Source organism: Empidonax traillii, unplaced genomic scaffold (genome assembly GCF_003031625.1).
Source record: "Empidonax traillii isolate 1590-97213 ecotype Southwest subspecies unplaced genomic scaffold, ASM303162v1 scaffold6:size4315531, whole genome shotgun sequence".
Taxonomy (NCBI): Eukaryota; Metazoa; Chordata; class Aves; order Passeriformes; family Tyrannidae; genus Empidonax; species Empidonax traillii.
In genome coordinates, this window is record NW_020955199.1 from 2,487,102 (window position 1) to 2,506,773 (window position 19,672).

Genomic DNA, 19,672 nt, shown 5'->3' on the forward strand with positions numbered 1-19,672 from the left:
GCAATTCAGGTAGTTCTTGATCCAGCTCACTCTCCATTCATTTAACCCATATTCTCAGCTTACCTACAAGGATGTTGTAGGAGACAGTGTCAAAAGCCTTGCTGAAGTCAAGGCAGACAGCATCCACTGCTCTACCCTTGCTGACCTGTCCTGCCATGTCATCATAGAAGTCTAACAGATTGGTCAAGTAGGACTTCCCCTTGGTGAGTCCATGCTGACTACTTCCAATGACATTTTCTTTTACATGGTTGGTGAGGACCTCCAGAATGATCTGTTCAATCATCTTTCCAGGTATGGAGGTGAGACTGACTGGCCAGTAACTTCCCAGGGCCTCCTTCTTGTCCTTTTTGAAGATGGGAGTAGCACTGGCTTTCCTCCAGTCAGTGGACACCTCTCCTGCTCTCCATGATTTTTCAAAGATGATGGAGATTGGCTTAGCAACAAAATCTGTCAGCACCTCTGGGTGCAACCCATCAGGGCCCATGGATTTATGAGTGTTAAGTCTGCCTAGATGGTCTCCAGCGCAAGCCTCTATGACCAAGGGGAAGTCTTCGTTTCTCCAGCCTCAGAAATAAAGACTGTGGCAAATTAGGCATTCAGTAATTCCATATTCTGTGTCTTCCATCACCAGGACACCCCTCTGATTCAGCAACAGCCTTGCATTTTCCCTAATTTTTCTTTTGGCACTGATGTACTTATTGATGTCCTTCTTGTTGTCCTTGATGTCCCTTGCCAGATTCAATTCCAAGTGGGTCTTGGTCTTCCTGGTCACATCCTTGCATACTCTGACAAGGTTCCTTTAGTCACCCCATGTGACCTGTGCCTTTTTTCACATCCCATAAATTTCTTTTTAGAAGCTCCTTGTTCTTCCATGCAGGTCTCCTTCCCCCTTTGCTTGCTTTCTTGTGTATGGGTATACACTGACCTTGAGTTTGGAGGAAGTGATGCTTGAATACTGACCAGCTCTCTTGGAGACAGTTTTTCTAGAGCCCTAAGCCATAGATTTTCTCTAAGCAGGTCTTCGAAGAGGTCAAAGTTAACTGTCAGAAAGTTCAGGGTTCTAGTCCTGATTACCACTTTGTTTTCTCTATGCAGAATCCTGAGTCATATGATAGTGTGCATGACTCGAACTCTGATAACCTGATGGCTGTGGAGACAACCAAGGATTGTTGGTAATAACACACTGTGAGAAAGAGCAGGATGTAGCTGAGCTGGAAAAGAGTGCCATATAGAGGTAGAGGGGCGCTTTTCCAGGGCAAACAGCTTTGTTGTAGCTCCTGGAGATAGGCACAACACAATACAATGCAAGTGCAGGAATGAGGCTGAGAAATGACCATGGACTGTAGGGTGAACCAAGATCAACAAAGACACCCAAAGCCCTACGACCAGTTTCCAGAAAGGTCTAGAAGAAAGGACTGCACATGACAACAAATTTGCATAGAAAGCGAGAAACTTATCTCCGAGGCAAGGAAAACATTTCCATAAAAAGATATCTCAACAAAGCCCAGGCACATGTGTGCCCTCAGGACCCTGAACAACCCCTCAGCTGGATCAATGCTGGAGCCAGGACTCTCTCTCCCTCTCCTTCCCCCTCCTCTTTAATTCACCTCTCTCTCTCTTTCTTACCTTTCACCCTACCCCTTTACCTGTGTGTTTATACCGGTTGATCACAGACTAACTCCTAACAATTTCCATGCCAAGTGTGTAATTTACTAATAAAACTTTGTTATTTTTTATGAACCATTTGACTTTTGCTTTCTCTTTTGACCATGAGCAATCTATGAATCTTGGATGTTTCCTTCCCCGTAAGGGTGGGACATCACAGCAGTATAACATGTGTAAAGGGCAAGCTTCAATCTGAAAAAAGGAACCTTTCAAAGTAAAAGAAAACAGATGTGTAACAGTGGCTTTGTATCCTCTTCAGTTGCAGAGAACACTGGATTAACAGGGAATAGGCATGATTTGAGTATCACATCGATAACAATGGTTTATTGTAATTTGTGCCATTGAAAGCTGCCTGTCTGTAAATAACACAAGATATTTCCAATGCTTATGATAAATGAAATACCCTGGCAACACTGCAGCCTTTTCATCTCTATTCATTACTCAAGACACATATAATTTAGAGCTTAAAATGTCTCTGTTTCAGACAGCATGAGACTTTGGTTCTTAGGGCTGTCAAAATAAAAAGGATCGGCAAGAAAACCTCTGGGAGAAAATCCAAATAACAACATTGCAAATATTGATGAGGAAATCCTGTTTGAAATAACACCATCCATGTAATGTCAGATGTAAAGCTTCAGATCAAATGGGGATATTGACACAATTCACTTCCCTTTGTTACTATTATATAAATTAGTTTCTGTTTGGAAATCAGGACTCCATCTCTATATTTGCACTGCATAAATCAGAGTAAAAGAATTTTTACCTTTGCCTACAAGGAGAAATTAAATTGTTACCTTTTTTCCCATCAACAATTTTTTTTTTCTTGTTCTCATAAAGCGGAACTTTCACTGTGTTAATTGCTAGAATCCACCATCTTGAAATGTATGGCTTTTCTTACAGACTGAAAAAATGCATGATCAAGGTCTGATGTGGAAAAGCCTTTAGCTGCTCTTCTTGTGTTTCTGTACACAAGCAAGGTATTCTTGCACGTCATCTGGAGAGCCAAGTATAAGAGGAACTCTCTGATGAATATTCTCAGGTTTCACATCCAACACTGCTTCTGTGCCTGTAGTTGCAATCCCACCCGCCTGCTCAATGATGAAAGCCATAGGGTTGCATTCATAGAGGAGTCGGAGCTAGAAAGAAAGAGGAAACACATGATTGCCTTTGGGGGAAATTACACCAAAATATACAAAAACACTTACCAAAACCTAGTCTTCCTTTTGTGATTTTGGAGAATTTTGTACCAAACTTCAGTTGACCTACGTAGCAGTGCCTCTCAGTCAGGCCCTCCTTCTTACCCCTTCTCACAGTGTACCTACCCTGCATCCAAGCACCACCACTCTTGTTTCCAAGCTGGCATACTGATGCACAGCACCAAAGCCGTATTTTTTCAAAAATGTCAAAAGTAGCTGTCTGGCCCACAGACATCAGCAAAACAGTTAAGCCAGCTAAGTTAATAGTACTGGGAAAAAAATGCCAAAATCTCTTCCTTTATGCGCTACCTCAGTGCTTGGGACAATCGTGTTATGTTTGGTCAGGATATTTTAGAGTTTGAAACATGATGCTCCCAGCTTCAAATTTCAGGTTTTGAGTGCTTCTCTTCAGAAATACGCATAGATATTAGTAGCCTGAACTCACGCAGATGGTGGCTGTGCTTTCAGAAGTAAATGTAGTTACTATTAAAAGCAAATTTCCCCTTTTAGTTTGGACCCTGATATCTGTTCACATTTTTTAAAATATTGCCTCTTGGGGTGACTGTGCTCTGGTGGAATGAAAATTAATTTGGGACATATGCCAAAAGTTTCTGGTTTTGAATGGGCGTAGATGATAGCTGGTTGTTTTTTAAGAGGCAGTATTTCTGTAGGTTTATTTGTGAGGTGTTCATGTACAACAGTATTAGTACATATTTTGTTTAAAGGACTCTTCATACGTGCAAAAGAGAGAATGTTTTCTGTGGAAAAGAAAGTGTGACAGAATGCAACTCTATCAAAACAAATGGGTTCAACACAGGACTTCAGTACCCGTCATGCCTTTAGCACACTGTAATAAAACCATAATATACAAAAAACTTTAATAGTGCCATATTACTGTCATTCTTATCTTTAAATCCCACTAAAGTGCTACTTCTGGTCCAAGGACTCCATCTGACTGGCAACATAAGACCAATAGCCTTTGCTGTTCTTCTTATTGCTTGGCCCACTTTTGGGAAATCATTATCAGAAAACAGAAGTGGTATCACCATGGAATCACATGTTGTTTAACTGTGATTATGCAACTTAAGGAAAGCAATTTTTCTGCAGATAGCAGTGCAACTGTACTTAGGGATCTTCAGGTGGGCTCTGTCTTCAGACAAGTTTAACAATTTTTCACCTAATAGAGACCTATAAGCCTTCAATTCATAAAAAATATTATGGAGCATACCTGATTTGAAAAGAGGATCTATTTGTTGGCCATTTCTGTTCTATTTATTGAGCATTTTGTTCTCTTCCTTTAACTTTGAGAAGGAGCTGTATATGTTAGGGCCTACATGCATGTCATTTACATACGTACTAAAGACTTTTCATCAGTCAATTCCAGTGGCATTTGATTTCTTTCAGCTCTCTAACCAAGTGCATAGAATGTCTTTCAGAGGAATGGTGATCAGGGCACCTGCCACAAAGGCATTATTTATTCAACAAGAAAAGACCTTTGTGACAAGAACTATATAGATCTACACTCTGAGAAGCAAAGAAAAAAAATTTTATTTGTAATGATAGCACAGTTTTGCTTCTCTTATTACTCTCTCTATGATGGTAGTGCAAGCTAGAGCAATCCAAGAGTGAATATAAGCTAACTTATGTGGAAATATTAATTTATGTAAAATTACATAGGTACTTTGTTAATCTGTTCTTTTGTTCTGTTTCTCATTTTTTTTTCTTCAGCAGTGATTTAATGCAGATTTCAAAACCAAAAGTTTAATTTGAAGAGGCCAGTCAGTAAACCCACTTTTCTCACAACCAGCAGATTCCTTTTCTGTCTCTTGCTCTGATGCACAAACATAGTCTAATGAAGGCCCTTTTTTTAGTGTAGTGTGTTTTTTTTTTTCCCCAGGATGATGATTCAAATATTTAAAACAATTTTACCGGGACAAAACCCTCTCTGGAGTTCAGCATAACCCACCTGTTGGTGGGATAACTTCAGCTGCCAATTTAAAGTGCAGAGGTCTGCCTTAGGTCTGTGTTGTATCTGCCAGTTATGCACATATATGGCAGTGGGTTTCTATGGTACTCAGATGTTTATCTTTAGAAAAATTGATGAGGTTATTGGTTGCAGTGAAAACCATTTGAGTAGTTTGTAACATAAAAGCCCACAGGAAGATTTATGGCCTAAATTGGCAATTGCCTATGTTTCTTCCCTATACTGACACCAAATCCATTGATAGTTTTTTTCAGGGATGGAAAATTATTATCCATTAACTTACCTAAAATTCTTTTACATCTCTGGTAATACCAGAAGTATTAGGTTGGCAGAAAAGAAGTATAATCATATACCTTTCCTTTAGGACTCTTCTTATTAGCAGGATACATGAAGATCCCACCATACATCAATGTACGGTGAACATCAGCTACCATGGAGCCCACATACCTGGCACCATATGGGGAACTGCCATCCTGAAAAACATACAGTAAAACATCATATTTGCCAGGCTAGACAGCTAGTAGCATGGCAATTTTTTTTTTTTTATGGAACAGGAATCAAAACTGCTTAAATCAATGGCTATTTATGGATACCATAAATGCAAAAACCAGTCTGAAGTGTAGCCTTTTGTAAGACAGTGATAATCTACAGAGTTCTCAAATAAATGTTTTGAAGATTTGCATTCACAGTGTGAAAACTGGGGTGCCTGTAGTTTGAGTGCACAATTTAGAATCGACCCCAACCTGAGAAAAAACAAGGGAGTGAAAACTTCTTCACATTAACAGCACAAGGCATACATTTGATTTTTGATTCTTCACTGGTTCCTAAGCCAGAACATAAGATGGGATGCCGTTTTTTACCAAATGTCCAGATGGTTCCAAGAGGACTCCAACTTTTATCTTCCAGCTTATTTGCTAATGGCAAAATTGGCCATAACACTCATTCTGCAGCTTACTTTGACAGATAGCAATTATTCATGAACGTAGTTTTCCTTGCTCTCAGCTTAGAAATTGATGTTGTTGAAGGACAGGTCATTCTAGCAAGAGATATCAGGAAAGTATTCAAGTCAATCTCAGGTTTGCTGGTCTTAAGAATGGCAAGGTAGGAAATGTAGAAGACAGGCAAGCTGTCTTGAAAAAATAGAAGCACATATAGAAGACCAAATGAATGTTGAATACACCTCTGCATGGGTCTTTTTGTCTGGATCAGTTTTATAATGAAAGATCTTGAGGCTTTCTACAAAGTTCGACCTGTTCTGATACTGGGTCCAGAGAAGTACATAGAGAACTTGTTCAGCAATGCCAACTTCAACACCTTCAGATATCATAAGTTAGTCACATATCCCCAAAAATCATAAGGTTAGCTGGGAGAAAAAACACCTTGGAGGAAAACACACAAATAGAAAAAAAAATATTGTTCTATTTTAAAATCACTTTTCCAAATTGTTCTATGCAACTGTGAAGTTTTGAAAATTATTCTCTTTTAAAACGGGAAGAGATTCTCATAAAATCACACATTATAATGCAACAGAACACTAGGAAGTTGAGTTCTAAGATGCTTAACTATACAACTCAGATATTTCATGTAGCTGATAGTAAAATTGGAAGGGAGACCTCTTCCAGCCTATGAATAACATAAGAGAACATTAGGAGAAGTATAAAAAATTCAGAGGAAAACAATACAAACTGTGGAAAACATGATGGATAAGACACAGTCTGGAGCTTTTATATTCAGTTTTGTTTAAAGCTGGTCCTATTACTTCAAGATACAAATGAACAATACTTTCAAGTGTTTGCTCCCTTGTTTTTCATAGCTTACACTCAAGTAATTGCATATTTAGACCTCAAATGATAGCTTCTCCATCACACTGTTTGCACTTGTGACTTTACAATTGTAAAAATCTGACATCAGAAAAAAACAATACCTTACGAGATGTAAGAGGGAGACCTAAGCAGGTTTGCCATTAAAGTCTGGGCGAGATGTGATTACAGTCTCAAAATACCTTTAAAAACACCATCAAAGGAAGAACTCTCTTTTATAGTTTCAACAGGTAATAACCAAGTGTTAAGAAAAGTTTGTTTAACATAAGAAAAGTCCTATCAAAAGTATGCAACCCCTGAAAGAGATTGTTAAGGGTTGCTTCTATGACATTATCAGATAAGGAGTCTGCAACCCACAGGCATGAACTGCACAGCTGCTCCACCTGTGTACAAATCATCAGATACGTTCGGAATACACTGGATTTCCTATTCAAGAGTAGATTCTTTATACAATTTAAGTGTGAATTAATTTGGCTAGTACAGTTGCAGAATTTTGATGAAAAAGCTTGTTCTTCAGCACATTTTTGTTCCCAAAGTGATGAACAAGCTATGATTTTATTTACTGAAATCTAAGTCATAAAAGATGTCAGGACACACACACACAAAATTTAGATATATACCCACAATGGATTTGATGGCATGAAAGGGTTAAATGGGTCTGAATTTAGGGAGGTCTTCAAATCCTTTCCCATCAGTCAGGACTGTATGGAATGGAGTAAATGCCAGTACATGGGGTACAGTGTTAATATTTTCTTACCTCAGGGAATTTCTTCTTTTGCAAATATTCTGTCATTGCAGGATCAAAATATTTTGCATAACCTTCATTGAGACTGTACACCTTCCCCTTCTGCTTGATTTTAACATCTCTGTCCACCAAAATAAATTCACCAAGACCCTGCAGGACAGGATAGATGAGGTTTTAGCAAGCAGCAGAAAATTTTATTGACTTTCCATAACAGTTGTCACACTGGACGAGACAGAAACGTTAGAACAGCTTGGTCCTTCCAGCGCCAGTCTGGTGTATAACCTCACAGTATTTCAAAAAGAACAGAAAGCAAAGATCTGCATTAAGCTAAAGAAAACTTGTCACTTTGGTACTATAAGCAAAAAGTAAACTGACTGTAATAGCATATCAAAGAAACAGCAGTCAGCTCTGAAAGTGGATAGATCGTGAATCTCTGTCTACAATTCATACAGCTGCAAATTAAGAAATTACACTGTCTTCTGATTTTTTAACTCTTCTTGCCTGTCTTGTCTAAATATCTTAAAGTGAATGTGGTCAGCTTCCTCCAGGTGTTGCTGTCTGCAGTTTGAGTTCAACATCCATGTTCTCTTGCTCTGTCTCTTACCAGAACAGTTCAGCTCCCAGTTCTTTCTACTTGGAGTGAGACTATTTATAAAGGTTAAAAGAAGTTTTGATAATAATGCATCCTTTTATATTAAAGAAAACCCAAATCCCAACCCTCCTATGTTATTGCCCACATCTAATGCTGGTTATGAGTGGCCTTCCTGCATTCCCACTGTAATACTCATTTGGCTCCTGGGCTGGACACCAAGGAGTGGCACATGTCCAATTGTATAGGCATGGCTGTGGTTTTGCAAATTTCGGAGTATGCAGTTTAGGTGACAGCCATGACATTGAACTGCATTCAGGAAATCACACATCATTGTGCATGAATTGTATTAAAAAAAAAATGGACCTTACCTCAGGCTGAATAGCAAACATGTTGATGTTTTTCATCAGACAGAAAAAATCAAGAAAAAGATAAAAGTGTAGTACTTTTAAGTGGAGGTAAAGGCGCTTTTCAGATTGAATTTTTTTAAGTGTTGTTTTGAATGAACAGGGTCTCAAATGCTTAACTAAGACTTTAACTTAATTTCTCTTCTATCGAATAGAAAAAAACAAATAGGTATTGCAACCAACATGGTCATTCATGTATTATTAAATAAATACTTGTAAACAGGAAATGGGATGCTCTAGGGCATTAAAAAAAGAATTCCAAAGAGTGGGTAGATTACAGAGACAAGGACTAACAAAAATAAGTAAAGCTGAGTACAGAAAACTCTAAAAGATAGTGACAATGTGATTAACAGCACTACTGTACCGGATCGAGCATGAAGCAGTCAACTCCTTGCCCTGTGGAGAGGGCAACCAGTGTAGCACTACCATACAAGGCATAACCTGCAGCAACAATATTACGTCCGGGCTGTAAAGCATCTTTTTCAGAGGGCTCATCATCTGTTTCCTGAGGAAAAATTACCGTTGGACTGAAGGTTAAATTCTGATGATAAACACTGGAAACAATACTTCAGTAATAATATGACAGTTCTCATTTTTGTGTCTATGCAGGCCTTTGAAACAACAAAACAGAGATTGTTCCCACTAGTTCAGAGCAAGTTTGGTACAATTACATGTGCATGCTGTTACAGGGTGCTTAGAGTTTGTTATTTTATACATATCACACAATCAATATGACACCTGCAACAAAACTGACACCTTAGCGCTACAGCCTAGGCTAATAACTCAAGATCATCAGAAATCTGAGACTGAACAGAGGTACTAATTTTCTGTAAATATAACATAAGCTATCATACTGACATGCCTCAGAGGAAATAACTGAGAGATAAAAGTTGCAATTAACATTACAGAAAAAACGCTTCCAGTAATACAGAATAAAGAGGTAGATGCAACATGATAGAACAAAGTTTGTGTACTGGTCTCTGCTAGTGAAGAGATAGGTAACTGAAGGGACGTAAATGTTCATATTATATATAAAATAGCAAATGTATTTGATGACGTGAAGTGTGCATGTGTGGAGATATGCACATGTAACTCTATGTAGCACATACATGGCATTTTACTTCACTCTTTTATTCATTTTCTAACATCCACATTTGGATTTGGTTCTTTGGTTATAACTGAACACCACTAGCCCAAGCAGACCTAGTGCAAGTATTTCCAGCTAGTTCTAGGGTTGTGCCTCAGCCATAGCTTGAAAGAGTTTGTCTGTCAGGGTAAGGAGAATAGCCAGGAGTACCTGGGAAGGCTGGTTCCAGCTTCCCCTACTGGAACCACAAAATGGGTATGCTTCATATTAATATTTACTTAAAAGCTTGCCAGTTATGGTGGGTCTTGTGTGAGTGTTTTGACAGTGGTCCATGACGAATTAAAAGGAAACCTCCTCTTTCTTCAGGTCCTGGTTTAGTATTTTATTACTCCAAACTCAGATAGTTTCTCAGTGATTACATGGGCTTAATTAGATTGAGTAGCAGCTCAGTAGAAATAGCAGGCCTAGCCCAGAATATCTGATTAAAAAAATAAAAATCACAGAAGACTACCTTGTGTAGAAAACAGTCTTTGATGAATATTGAGTAAATTCTTTAAAAAATCAAGAATGCCTTCCTTCGATATTTTTCAAAAGAAAACACCTTGCCTTCTACAGAGAAATTCTCTGGTCTACCTCACAGCAAAGAGCTATCAGGGTGCCTGCCAAGACAAGGTAGTCCCATTCATTGTTATATGCCAACATCTAGAGGAAAACTGAAGTATGGGACACTGAAATTACATCTTTCCTGGCATATGAAGACAGTGATTTCACACCAAAATGTTTTTGTTTTCAGATGAAAGATTTTGCTACTTTTGTTACTTCACTTACAATTTTTAGTTGTACTTTGCTAAAATCTTTTTTTTGTTATTATTTTGCAAGATCTTCTGAGGAAAAAAAAAAATCCAGTTGCCAACTAGCCCTTCATGAGAGCTGAAATGTACCTCGTATAAAAACAGTCACTTGAAATTATGTCAAGATGCTTATTCAGAGAGATTCTAATGCACATAATGAAGGAAGACTAGTTAAAATTTTATTTGTATATTTCAGAGCTTTTAATATTGACTGATAGTGGCTAATACTTTGCTAAACAGTCTTTACAGAACCAACTATTATGCCCTACATCTCTTTCAAAAATATATCCCCATGGCATTTACATCTCAGCATCAAAAGCAATGCTTGTATGGTAGACAAATTATTTGCACCATTAAATGCAGAATTAAACATATATTCACACAACTAACTGCAAACATAGTATGATTGTCATAGCTTTCTACATGCTTTTCTCATTAAATAAAAAATAATTCTATATAAATGCAGCAAAGAGGTTTGTTTTCTAGAGCATGGAATATATACAATATATGTAGCTTTTGTTTATATATGATATTGATTTAAAATGTATTTTTTCTGAGGCCTGGAGACACACCATCTGTAACGCTGCTGCTGCTTTTGAGAACACATGCAGGATCACTCTCGAGGAGAAAAGACAAAGCAGAAAGAATCGAGTCTCGTCGATATCACCTGGGGAGTCTTTCTGCTGTGCCTTCTGCAACCGGACTTGTCTATCTCGCATTGGCCTTTTTAGCCATCAGTGCACTTGTAGCAAGCGTGGGTAGAGCCCCTCTCAAATCTTTGTTGGCAAAGCCCAGCCATGATGATTTTTTCTGAGATGAGCTTTTCAGTCCTATTTCTTAAATGCAATTTCTGTGTTTGTATAGCTGAAAAAATACATATTTGTTGGCTATCCTGAAAAAAACAGAGGATTCTTCCCTCAAGAGATAGGCAGTTGGACAGAATTCAATTGTTATTCTATCTTTATTCACAACTGTGTTTCCAAGAGCTAGCTTCCAAAAAGAAGGACAAAATTTCAATCTGAAACAAACATTTTGCAAAGCTTGTTAATATGAAAGAACTCCAGATCAGCTGATATTTCATTGTTAGGACTGTAGGAGTTTTGTCCTACCAAGTACTGTGAAACAAATCAGAGGATTAACTGGCCAGTCCACTCTGAGTGCTGCTGAGTATTTTCACTTCTTTCTAGTGCACGGATGGATTTCCTTTCTATTATATTTTGACTATGATGCTAGTAGTGAAATATCTTTGAAGGTCTTTATGTAAAACACTGAAATAGACAGATGGACTGCAGAAAAGCTCTGACAAGCCTTGACACAGTCACTTTCGCTCATTATTGGTGTGAAGCAGATGAAACAAGGTCTGCAGATAGGGAGTACCCTCAGGTGATATCTGAGTTTGAAATTTTTGCATGTATGATTTGCCCAACATCACATGGAGTTCGCATCAGCACTGGGAGCAACTCTAGAAGGACTTGGTTGCCAGGTGTCCATTTGTATCATGTGTTTTATGAGTATTCTTTGCATTTAGACTGAATTCTTACACTTTATCTGTGAGGGACCACACGAAGGGGAGGACATTTTCCTGATGACAATGAAAGGTAGCAAATAAAATACATCGGAGGCACTGGCAAAGTTACAAATTAAACCCAGGGTGAAATAAAGCAACAGAGTTTCACAGCATGTTTGTACAGCGTGAATTGAGAGTTGTAGATTCAGCTCAGTGGCCTGAAAAGCTGGGAAGAATCCAAACAAAAAGCATTTATTATCACCGCACTCTGACACAACTGAGAGCCCCTCAGTGGCAGCAACTACCAAGGACTCACTCCTTGCTGATTCAAAAAGGCTTCTCCCTCAGCCCCACTTTTTGATCTTTCTGATCTTTTTAACAACACCACCCATGTTTCAGAAAGCAAAAGTCAGGTGAAAAATTAAATAAACCTGAGATAAAGTGTATTTCCTGGTGGTTTTCTCTAAGAAACTGACACAGTGCTTTTCTGACAGGAGGGAATGATACCTTCTACCATGCTGGATGTTCTGGGTTGGATGCAGCCAGAGAACTGGTTTCACCTTTAAATATATTGGCCAAGTCTGACTTTTGTATAAAAGTGCTTATTACACCTCTCTTTTTTTTAACTCCTTTCCCCCCCCCCCCCCCCCAAAATGAGCCAAATGTTTCAGTTTTGAAGGGTGCACCTTTGGAAATGCAAGTAAGATAAGACATGGTAGAAAATCAGTCACACACTCATCTGAGAATTGGCAGGTGCCAAATATCAGATAAGTGCTAAGATTCATCCATTTGAATTACAATTGTTCCAGCTTTTCCAAAATGTTGTTCATGAACATTTAAAATGTCCTGAGATTATGACTTCTATCTTAAGTGATACTTATCCACCACTACCCTTTAGTAACAATCACTAAAGCCCTTATTATTATTCAGTAGTTTCAAAGATTTTGAATTTACTAGTGTTTAAAGATAATAGTGTTGTTATGATATTGTGTTGTCTGACATGAAGGTACATTAATTAAGATGTACTTTGTAATTAGCATTCTAATGGAAAATGCTATGCAAGTAAAACCAGGAAAAACCAACATTATTTTTAACTTTCCCGGGAAAACTGAAAATTTTCTCGTAGAGTTGTTCTTGTAATTGACAAATACTGCTTCATCCTAACAGCAGCATTTTCACTGGGATATGAACTATTCATACAAAGCAATGTAATTTCCTTCTTAGGAAGCACTGAAAAGTATCCACCCACATGGAAACCAGTAACTTAGGAAAAGTATTTACAAGAAGTATATTAATATATAATACAACTGTGAAAGGATCAGAAAAATATTTGAAATCTTGAGAATTTGGAAATTTGGCAAATGCTCCTATTTTGAAGCAGAATCTTAGGGAAAACTGAGCACTCCATAGTCTTTACACATATTACAGATGAATTCAAGATGGGAGAGAAATCTAATCTGTGTTTCAACCATCTAAGCTATATGCTTCACTGGAGTGATTACAATTACATACTGTAAGTTAACACAACATTTCTAGAGAGACAAATTGTCTTTAGTATTCATAAGAAGGTTCTTACCACCCTTAAGAATAGTGGACAATGCAGCTATTGCCTACTGTAAATGTAGGGAGCTGCTGTTGTCATTTAGGTTATCTTTTGAGACACAAATGAAAAGGGTGGAGGCCCCTTTGCTTACCAAAAGAGCATATTTCATGGATTGCATGCATAAGCTTTCTTCCCTGCAAAAGCAAGATACTGCATGGTACTGCAGGAAGTTCATGGGCTCCTTTTTCCACAAACCATACCCAGACATCCTCTTAGTGTTGTCTGGCCTGTCCTTCATCTGTGATGTGGGTTTGCACTAACCATTAACAGTGTCATAAGGAAAACCATACGATAGAGCCTACCATATACCAGGACTTGGCTTGTGCCACTACCCTCTTGAGACTGTTCCTGTTTGATTCCCTAGTAGTTGCATATTCTCAGCAGTAATGACTAGTGTACTGCCTACAAGAAACATAAAAACCAAGGACTAGCCAGTTGCAAATTACAAGTTAAAAGATGACACAGACTTTAAAAACATATCTTCCTTTGTTTGAAGTGTAGCATCTAAATCTGGAAAGACTTCTTTGAAGTCACAAGCATTGTAAAATGTTATTTCACAATAGTAATGGCTGAGGGTCTCCCACAGTCATATGACTATGAGCTCAGGCTTTGGGAAAAACACCAACCACTGGGAGATTAGCAAACAAATCACAAGACTTGGCATGACTATAACTATTAGCATTTGTAGCTGGCTGCACAGCTGCTGTTCTGTGCAACCCCATGGGAGCAGACATGCTGGCAGGGCCCCGATGAATGCAGGTGTTTGCTTCCTTCAGCCTCCATTGCTACTTTGCTTATAAACTCCCATCCGTAACAGGCCTAGCCCTCGTGCTGGGAGGTCACCACACTGCTAACCATGAGATGCTCCAGAGCTGCCAGCCCTCCCCAGTAAGTGTCCAGGAGCAGAAATACTGTGATTCATAAGCACCATAACACTGAGTTGAGCATCACTGAAGCTAACCAGCTGTCTGGTAGAGAGAGGGTTTTATTTAAGTGCCTGTGCATCTGGAAGAGGGAAGTGTTACCATTTTGTGCGGTTGGGTATTGGGTGTCCCCTTCCTGGGAATTCAGGCAGCATTTTAGCACTCACAAATCTCAAGTGTTACCTCTTCCACTGTTTCTAAGGTTCCCTTTTTCCCAGACACATATAAAGGACCTAGGAAAGAAACTAGGCAAGGTGATAAACCCAAGACATTTTGCTTTCACTGAGTCAATCGTGCTATGTGTGCTTCGTCCATCCTCTTACCTTTTTGTAGATAGCAAATATAGTTCCTATAGGTGCCAAGCAGTCTATATTGGATGAACCATCAAGGGGGTCAAAGCAAACCACATATTTGCCCTAAAACAGAAGTGGCAAGGAAAGCATTAGATGATATATTGTTTCACATTATTGTTTCCTTTTACTTGACAAATTCCATGTCTTCATGACTTAATTTAGTCCTGATACAGCTCATCAGAGAACTCTGCACTGCTGACACAGCTGGCCCTGCAGCACAATACTGACTCCTTAAGGGCCTGTCAGAGAAATAGGAGAAGACACCTTTCTGCTCAGACAGCACAAAATCAGATGATAGAAAGGAGCAATCCTCTGCTGCCAAGCAGTGCAAGAAATCGTTTGAAAGCAAAGGACGGACACATTCTGAAAGTATGTATCTTCCTTGAGTAAATATGCTTTGTTTTGTTACTTTTAGTTCCAAATTAAAGGATTTCCCTGTGTTGTGAAGTTTGAGGGTAAGAAGGCAGAAAGAAAAAATCTTAGGAAAGGGGAAGGCTACATCAGCATGAGCAGTATCCCTCTGCAATAGGATCCCCTCCTGGGGAAAGCTTGACGAACTAGTCAGGTGTTTCCTTTGGCAATGTAACATAAAACCCAGTTCTGCCAGGCTCTGATCTCATTTTATCCTGCCTAAGTACTAATGTAATCCAAAACCAGGTCAGGCATTGTAATAGTACTCTTACAGTTGGAATCTGGGGTATGTTAAAAACCTCAAAAATAACTGTTCTCCCCACTTTGCAAAACTTTAATAATAATTTTATCCTCCACATGTCTTTTAGTTGTTGAAACCATGCCATCCACCACAGTTATTAATCAAAACAACACAGAAATTATGCAAATTTTCTGAATTCCCCTGGGAAACCTTGATTTTGGGGCCAGGCCCAGGTTTCATACTTGAAGCAAGAGTGCCACCTACTGCTGCCTGAGCCCATAATCCCCCTGAATGTCGGATTGCACAGACCTGCTTGTCTTTCGGAGTGATGATGGCCTCCTTGTTCTCCTCTGTGACAAGGACACAGGTACTGTAGGAGGACTGGAGCATATTAATCACCAGGGAGTTGGATAATACATCCAGCTTCTTCACCTCATCACCGGTCACGTTCACAGTGCCAGCTATACCAAACCTACAGAATAGTAAAAATGTCAAAAAACCTGAGGGAGGCCAATATCACAGGTTTTCAGGAAAACAAAACAAAACAAAACAAAACAAGTCAGAGTGGCTCCTTCTTCTCATCTTCCCACCCCTTTATCTAACTCTTGGATTAAACTACTAAGGTGCATTTTAAGACTGTTGCTGCTGCTAGAAAATAAAAACATGCATGAGAAAGTAAAATGGTATCATTTTGAGGCTTTACCCAGGTCCTTTTTCTTCTGCTTGGATGCTCTTCAGGCTAGAAGCAGAGTATAGAGCCCAACAAGTAGGGGCCAGGCTTCCCCAGCAGCCTCACAAAGCACTCGACAGCAAGTTTGGGGAAGCAGAAGAGGCTGTTTGCTTCTGAAAAAGGCTGGTCAGAGCTCTGGGGTGATCCTTCAATCCACATTCACTCAGTCCCCAGCCAGCCCCAAATCAGAAAGTTTGGAGACATCCCTAGGTAATTTGCCATACAGAACTGTATCTCAGAATCAGGGTCTTTTATATTTGGTGATCCTCAGCATATTTTAGCAATATACTAATGACATAGAAAACAGAATATATGTTTCTGAGATTTCCAGTTGACGAAGCACTGCTTAAACCTAATGTGCATCATCTGGGCATCTTAGAAATATAAAAATTATACAGGGAATAGATAGAGCTTTTTTATTCATTGGGAGGGGGTGAAAAAAGTGTAGGAGAAAGGGGCAAGTGATTAGTCCCTAGGATGATGCTGGTGAGTGGCAGGTCTTAGCTGGGAGCAGGCTAGATGTTTTGTCTTACTCAAAGCCACCTGAGCTTTTTGGAAGTATTCTATGTTTTGAATACTTCTCTACATTCTATTTTTGAGTGCCAAGTTTAGGGTACTAGAAAGGACTGTGATTGCCAGGGAGTGCTAAGTACCTATTCTCCAGTCAGTGTGTTTTCAGGCACAATTCCAGCTCAGATCTATGACTTAGAAAATGTCCTCCTTCACTTTTGAATTGAAAATTTGTTGAAATTCATGTTGAACTCTTTAAAATTCAAGAAGACACATCAAAGGAGGGGCTAAAAAACCCTAAAGGTCTCTTTACTGCAGAAATGCAGATGGATGCAAGCCAGTTACCTATGTTGAAAGTTTGCCAAGGGAATTTCTGAAACTCTGTAGTAAGTTTCAGTAATTTAAACAATGCACATTACTTATTTGTGGTTTGGATACTTTAGATATTTCTGATTCAAAATCTGAAGCTTTTGTTTATAGAAAGAAACATTTGCTCTTCAGCATAATGGATGGGGTTTTTTTCTGAAAGGAAGAAGGATATGTGACTATTCTACCCCTAATCTACCAAAAAGTTTCTCTGTACTTACTAAATACTTCAGACATTGCCTACCAAAACATAAAAATTACATAAAAGCAACTGTTATTCTAAGACAGGCAGGCAAAACAGTTTCACCTAGTAAGGACAAAGCATAGTATAACAGTAAGGGTATAGGAGCCCAATGCTCCTGTTAAGTCTGAATATGTCTCATGTCCTCTCTACATATTATGGTCTATGCCTGTAAAGCGAGGGTGATACTGCTGAGAGATTGAATTCATGATTTGCAAACAGCATTGAGGACAAAAAAGGAAAAAACCCTGACTGTCAGGCACTTTGGTGTTTCCATGGGAAGGAGAAAAATCCAACAACCCAGAACAAATTAGAAGTGTTGACTTTCTTTCACAAACGTATTCCTTGTTTCTTTCATGCATGTATATATATACATACTGAAGCATATCAAGAATCATATAGTTCAATACTTACCAAAACCTTTCTATTTTAAATGCATAATTTTATCAGCACATTCTATTCCTCTGAACAGCTTCAGATAGATCAACACTGAATATCAATGTTGATATTTATTTCACCTGGCTGTGAGGAAAAGCTCAGAACACTCCAGGCTTTGCTAAGGCAATTCTTTATTTCATTTTCTATACTAGATGACAAGTGGTTACATTTGTTTTTCATATAGGGCTCATTAAGACTCCCTGCCCTTAACCCTGATTGAGGGCTACTGCTTGAGGAAGGAAGGAGAAATGCATGGCAGTACATGGCATTTCTCACAGGGCTCTTGCTTTAGACCATTACTTGTATGGCAAATAGGCAGAAAATCACCTTCCTGAGCTAAACCAAGCTCTGATTTGCACAGTTCAGCAGAGGACTTGGATGCTAGCAGAAACATTACAGTGAAATATTCTACATTAAAAATATCACAGTGTGATTTTCAGCAAATTCACAGTAGATTTAAAAACAGTTCAATATGAACAAGTACAAGAGATAAGGTGAGCAGTGCATTGAAGTTCTGACTTCCATTTTTAGAATAAAATATTACAGAACAGTAGTAGTCAGTTTAAATGTCTATCTTGTGCCCAATATTAAAAAGCTCCAGAGAGATCTCCTGCTTCCCACTCTTGATAATCCAGGCTCTGACCTCAATCAGCTTAAAAAAAGACACTTCCAAAGTATTTATGAATTGCTGCCCACTCCCCAGCCTTGTGCAAGTAGCTGTCTCTCTACCTCCTCTTCCTCCCTTTATCACGAGGTAGGACTCACATGTGAGCAAGGCCTGCCTTTCTGACAGCAGAGGAAATGGCCTTTATGGCAGTCAGCATGGAGTTGAGCAGCTGTGTCAGCTCTCCTGTTGCTCCTTTCACACGACGTCCCTTTTCCATAACAAATCGCGTGAGAGTCAGCATATCTGTTTCGAAGGGGGTTTTGTCAGTCATTTTTACCAGGTAGCAGAGTTCTTATCTGCTCAGCCAGACAAGATGCTCTCTTGCTGTGTTGAGGTCCTGGGGAGCTGTTTTATTTTGAGGCAAAGCTTTTAGCTGTGTTGCTGGTCAGAATTTATTAAGATGCTTCTGAGACCATGTGATTGAGTGCTCAGAATAACAGCACCCCAGGCTGGCCCCACGGCTCCACTGGGATGTAGGAAAGGAGCCTGAGACGGGACTACAGCTGAGCAACCACTTCTTGGATGGTATCCCTACACACCAAAATTAGCTATGTGCAGATCTAGTTACATATTCTCATTGTGCGTTAGACTGGTTATAATGCAAAACTCTGGCAGGCTGCTTAGCTGGAATTGGCTTTCCTGTAGATGCTGCTTAGCAATGGGCTCAGCATAACCAAGGCAAAGTGCACAATTTGCAAGGCACCAGAAATGAAGGCAGTGAAGCTCCCTTCCCATAATCTCTGCTTCTTCACCTAGACTAGTTACAAAGTAATTATGTCATCAATAATTTACAAATTAGGCCTCTTTGATAAAAACATGTCAGTGTCATAACTCACAAAATAAAATTTTATGTCGGTTTTCATATTAAAGTGCACCATGTAAATGTAGGTAAGTCCAAATTTGCAGTTATGCTGCCAGTAACTCCTCACAAGCAATATACTTGGAGCGCATGAAGCTGAAGTGAAGTTAGACTGTCAGTGTGACTAGTACTCCTAACCAGTACTAAAATGTTTTCAATGTAAAACCTCTCTTCTGTGTAGCTAGAATATCATAAGCATACCAAAACAAACTAGTAAATATGAAATGGGGGGGGGGGGGAAGAGTTGGCCCATGGCTTGTAACATTTATCAAAACACCACATGTGGATCTTCTGCTGATTACAAGTGATGTTTTACATTGGTCAAAAAGACAAAGTTCAGATCATCTTCTAACAGAAGGTTTGTTTTAGAGTTAGAGGTTCAAAGGGTGTTTTTTTCAGAGCTAGTCAGTCTACTATTTGCGCTCTTTTTTTTTTTTTTTTTTTTTNCCTGAAAAATCCCCCGATATTTTTTACTGGAT

At 39.0% G+C, this 19,672-nt stretch overlaps 1 protein-coding gene across 2 annotated transcripts; it reads right to left on the reverse strand.

Moving 5' to 3' along the window:
• Positions 1-2,336: 2,336 nt before the first annotated feature.
• On the reverse strand, positions 2,337-18,697 carry LOC114056026 (fructose-1,6-bisphosphatase isozyme 2). 2 transcript variants are annotated; one of them, XM_027880840.1, is made up of 7 exons: positions 18,433-18,697; positions 15,692-15,854; positions 14,701-14,793; positions 8,771-8,911; positions 7,423-7,560; positions 5,293-5,318; positions 2,337-2,801 (listed from the first exon to the last, which is right to left on the reverse strand). In XM_027880840.1, exons 1-7 carry the CDS (start codon positions 18,603-18,605, stop codon positions 2,708-2,710), a joined length of 828 nt encoding a protein of 275 aa, XP_027736641.1. In that variant the 5' UTR covers positions 18,606-18,697; the 3' UTR covers positions 2,337-2,707. The 2 variants fall into 2 exon arrangements, with proteins under 2 accessions (XP_027736641.1, XP_027736633.1); XM_027880832.1 differs by having other exon boundaries at positions 5,199-5,318; positions 18,433-18,695.
• Positions 18,698-19,672: the final 975 nt, after the last annotated feature.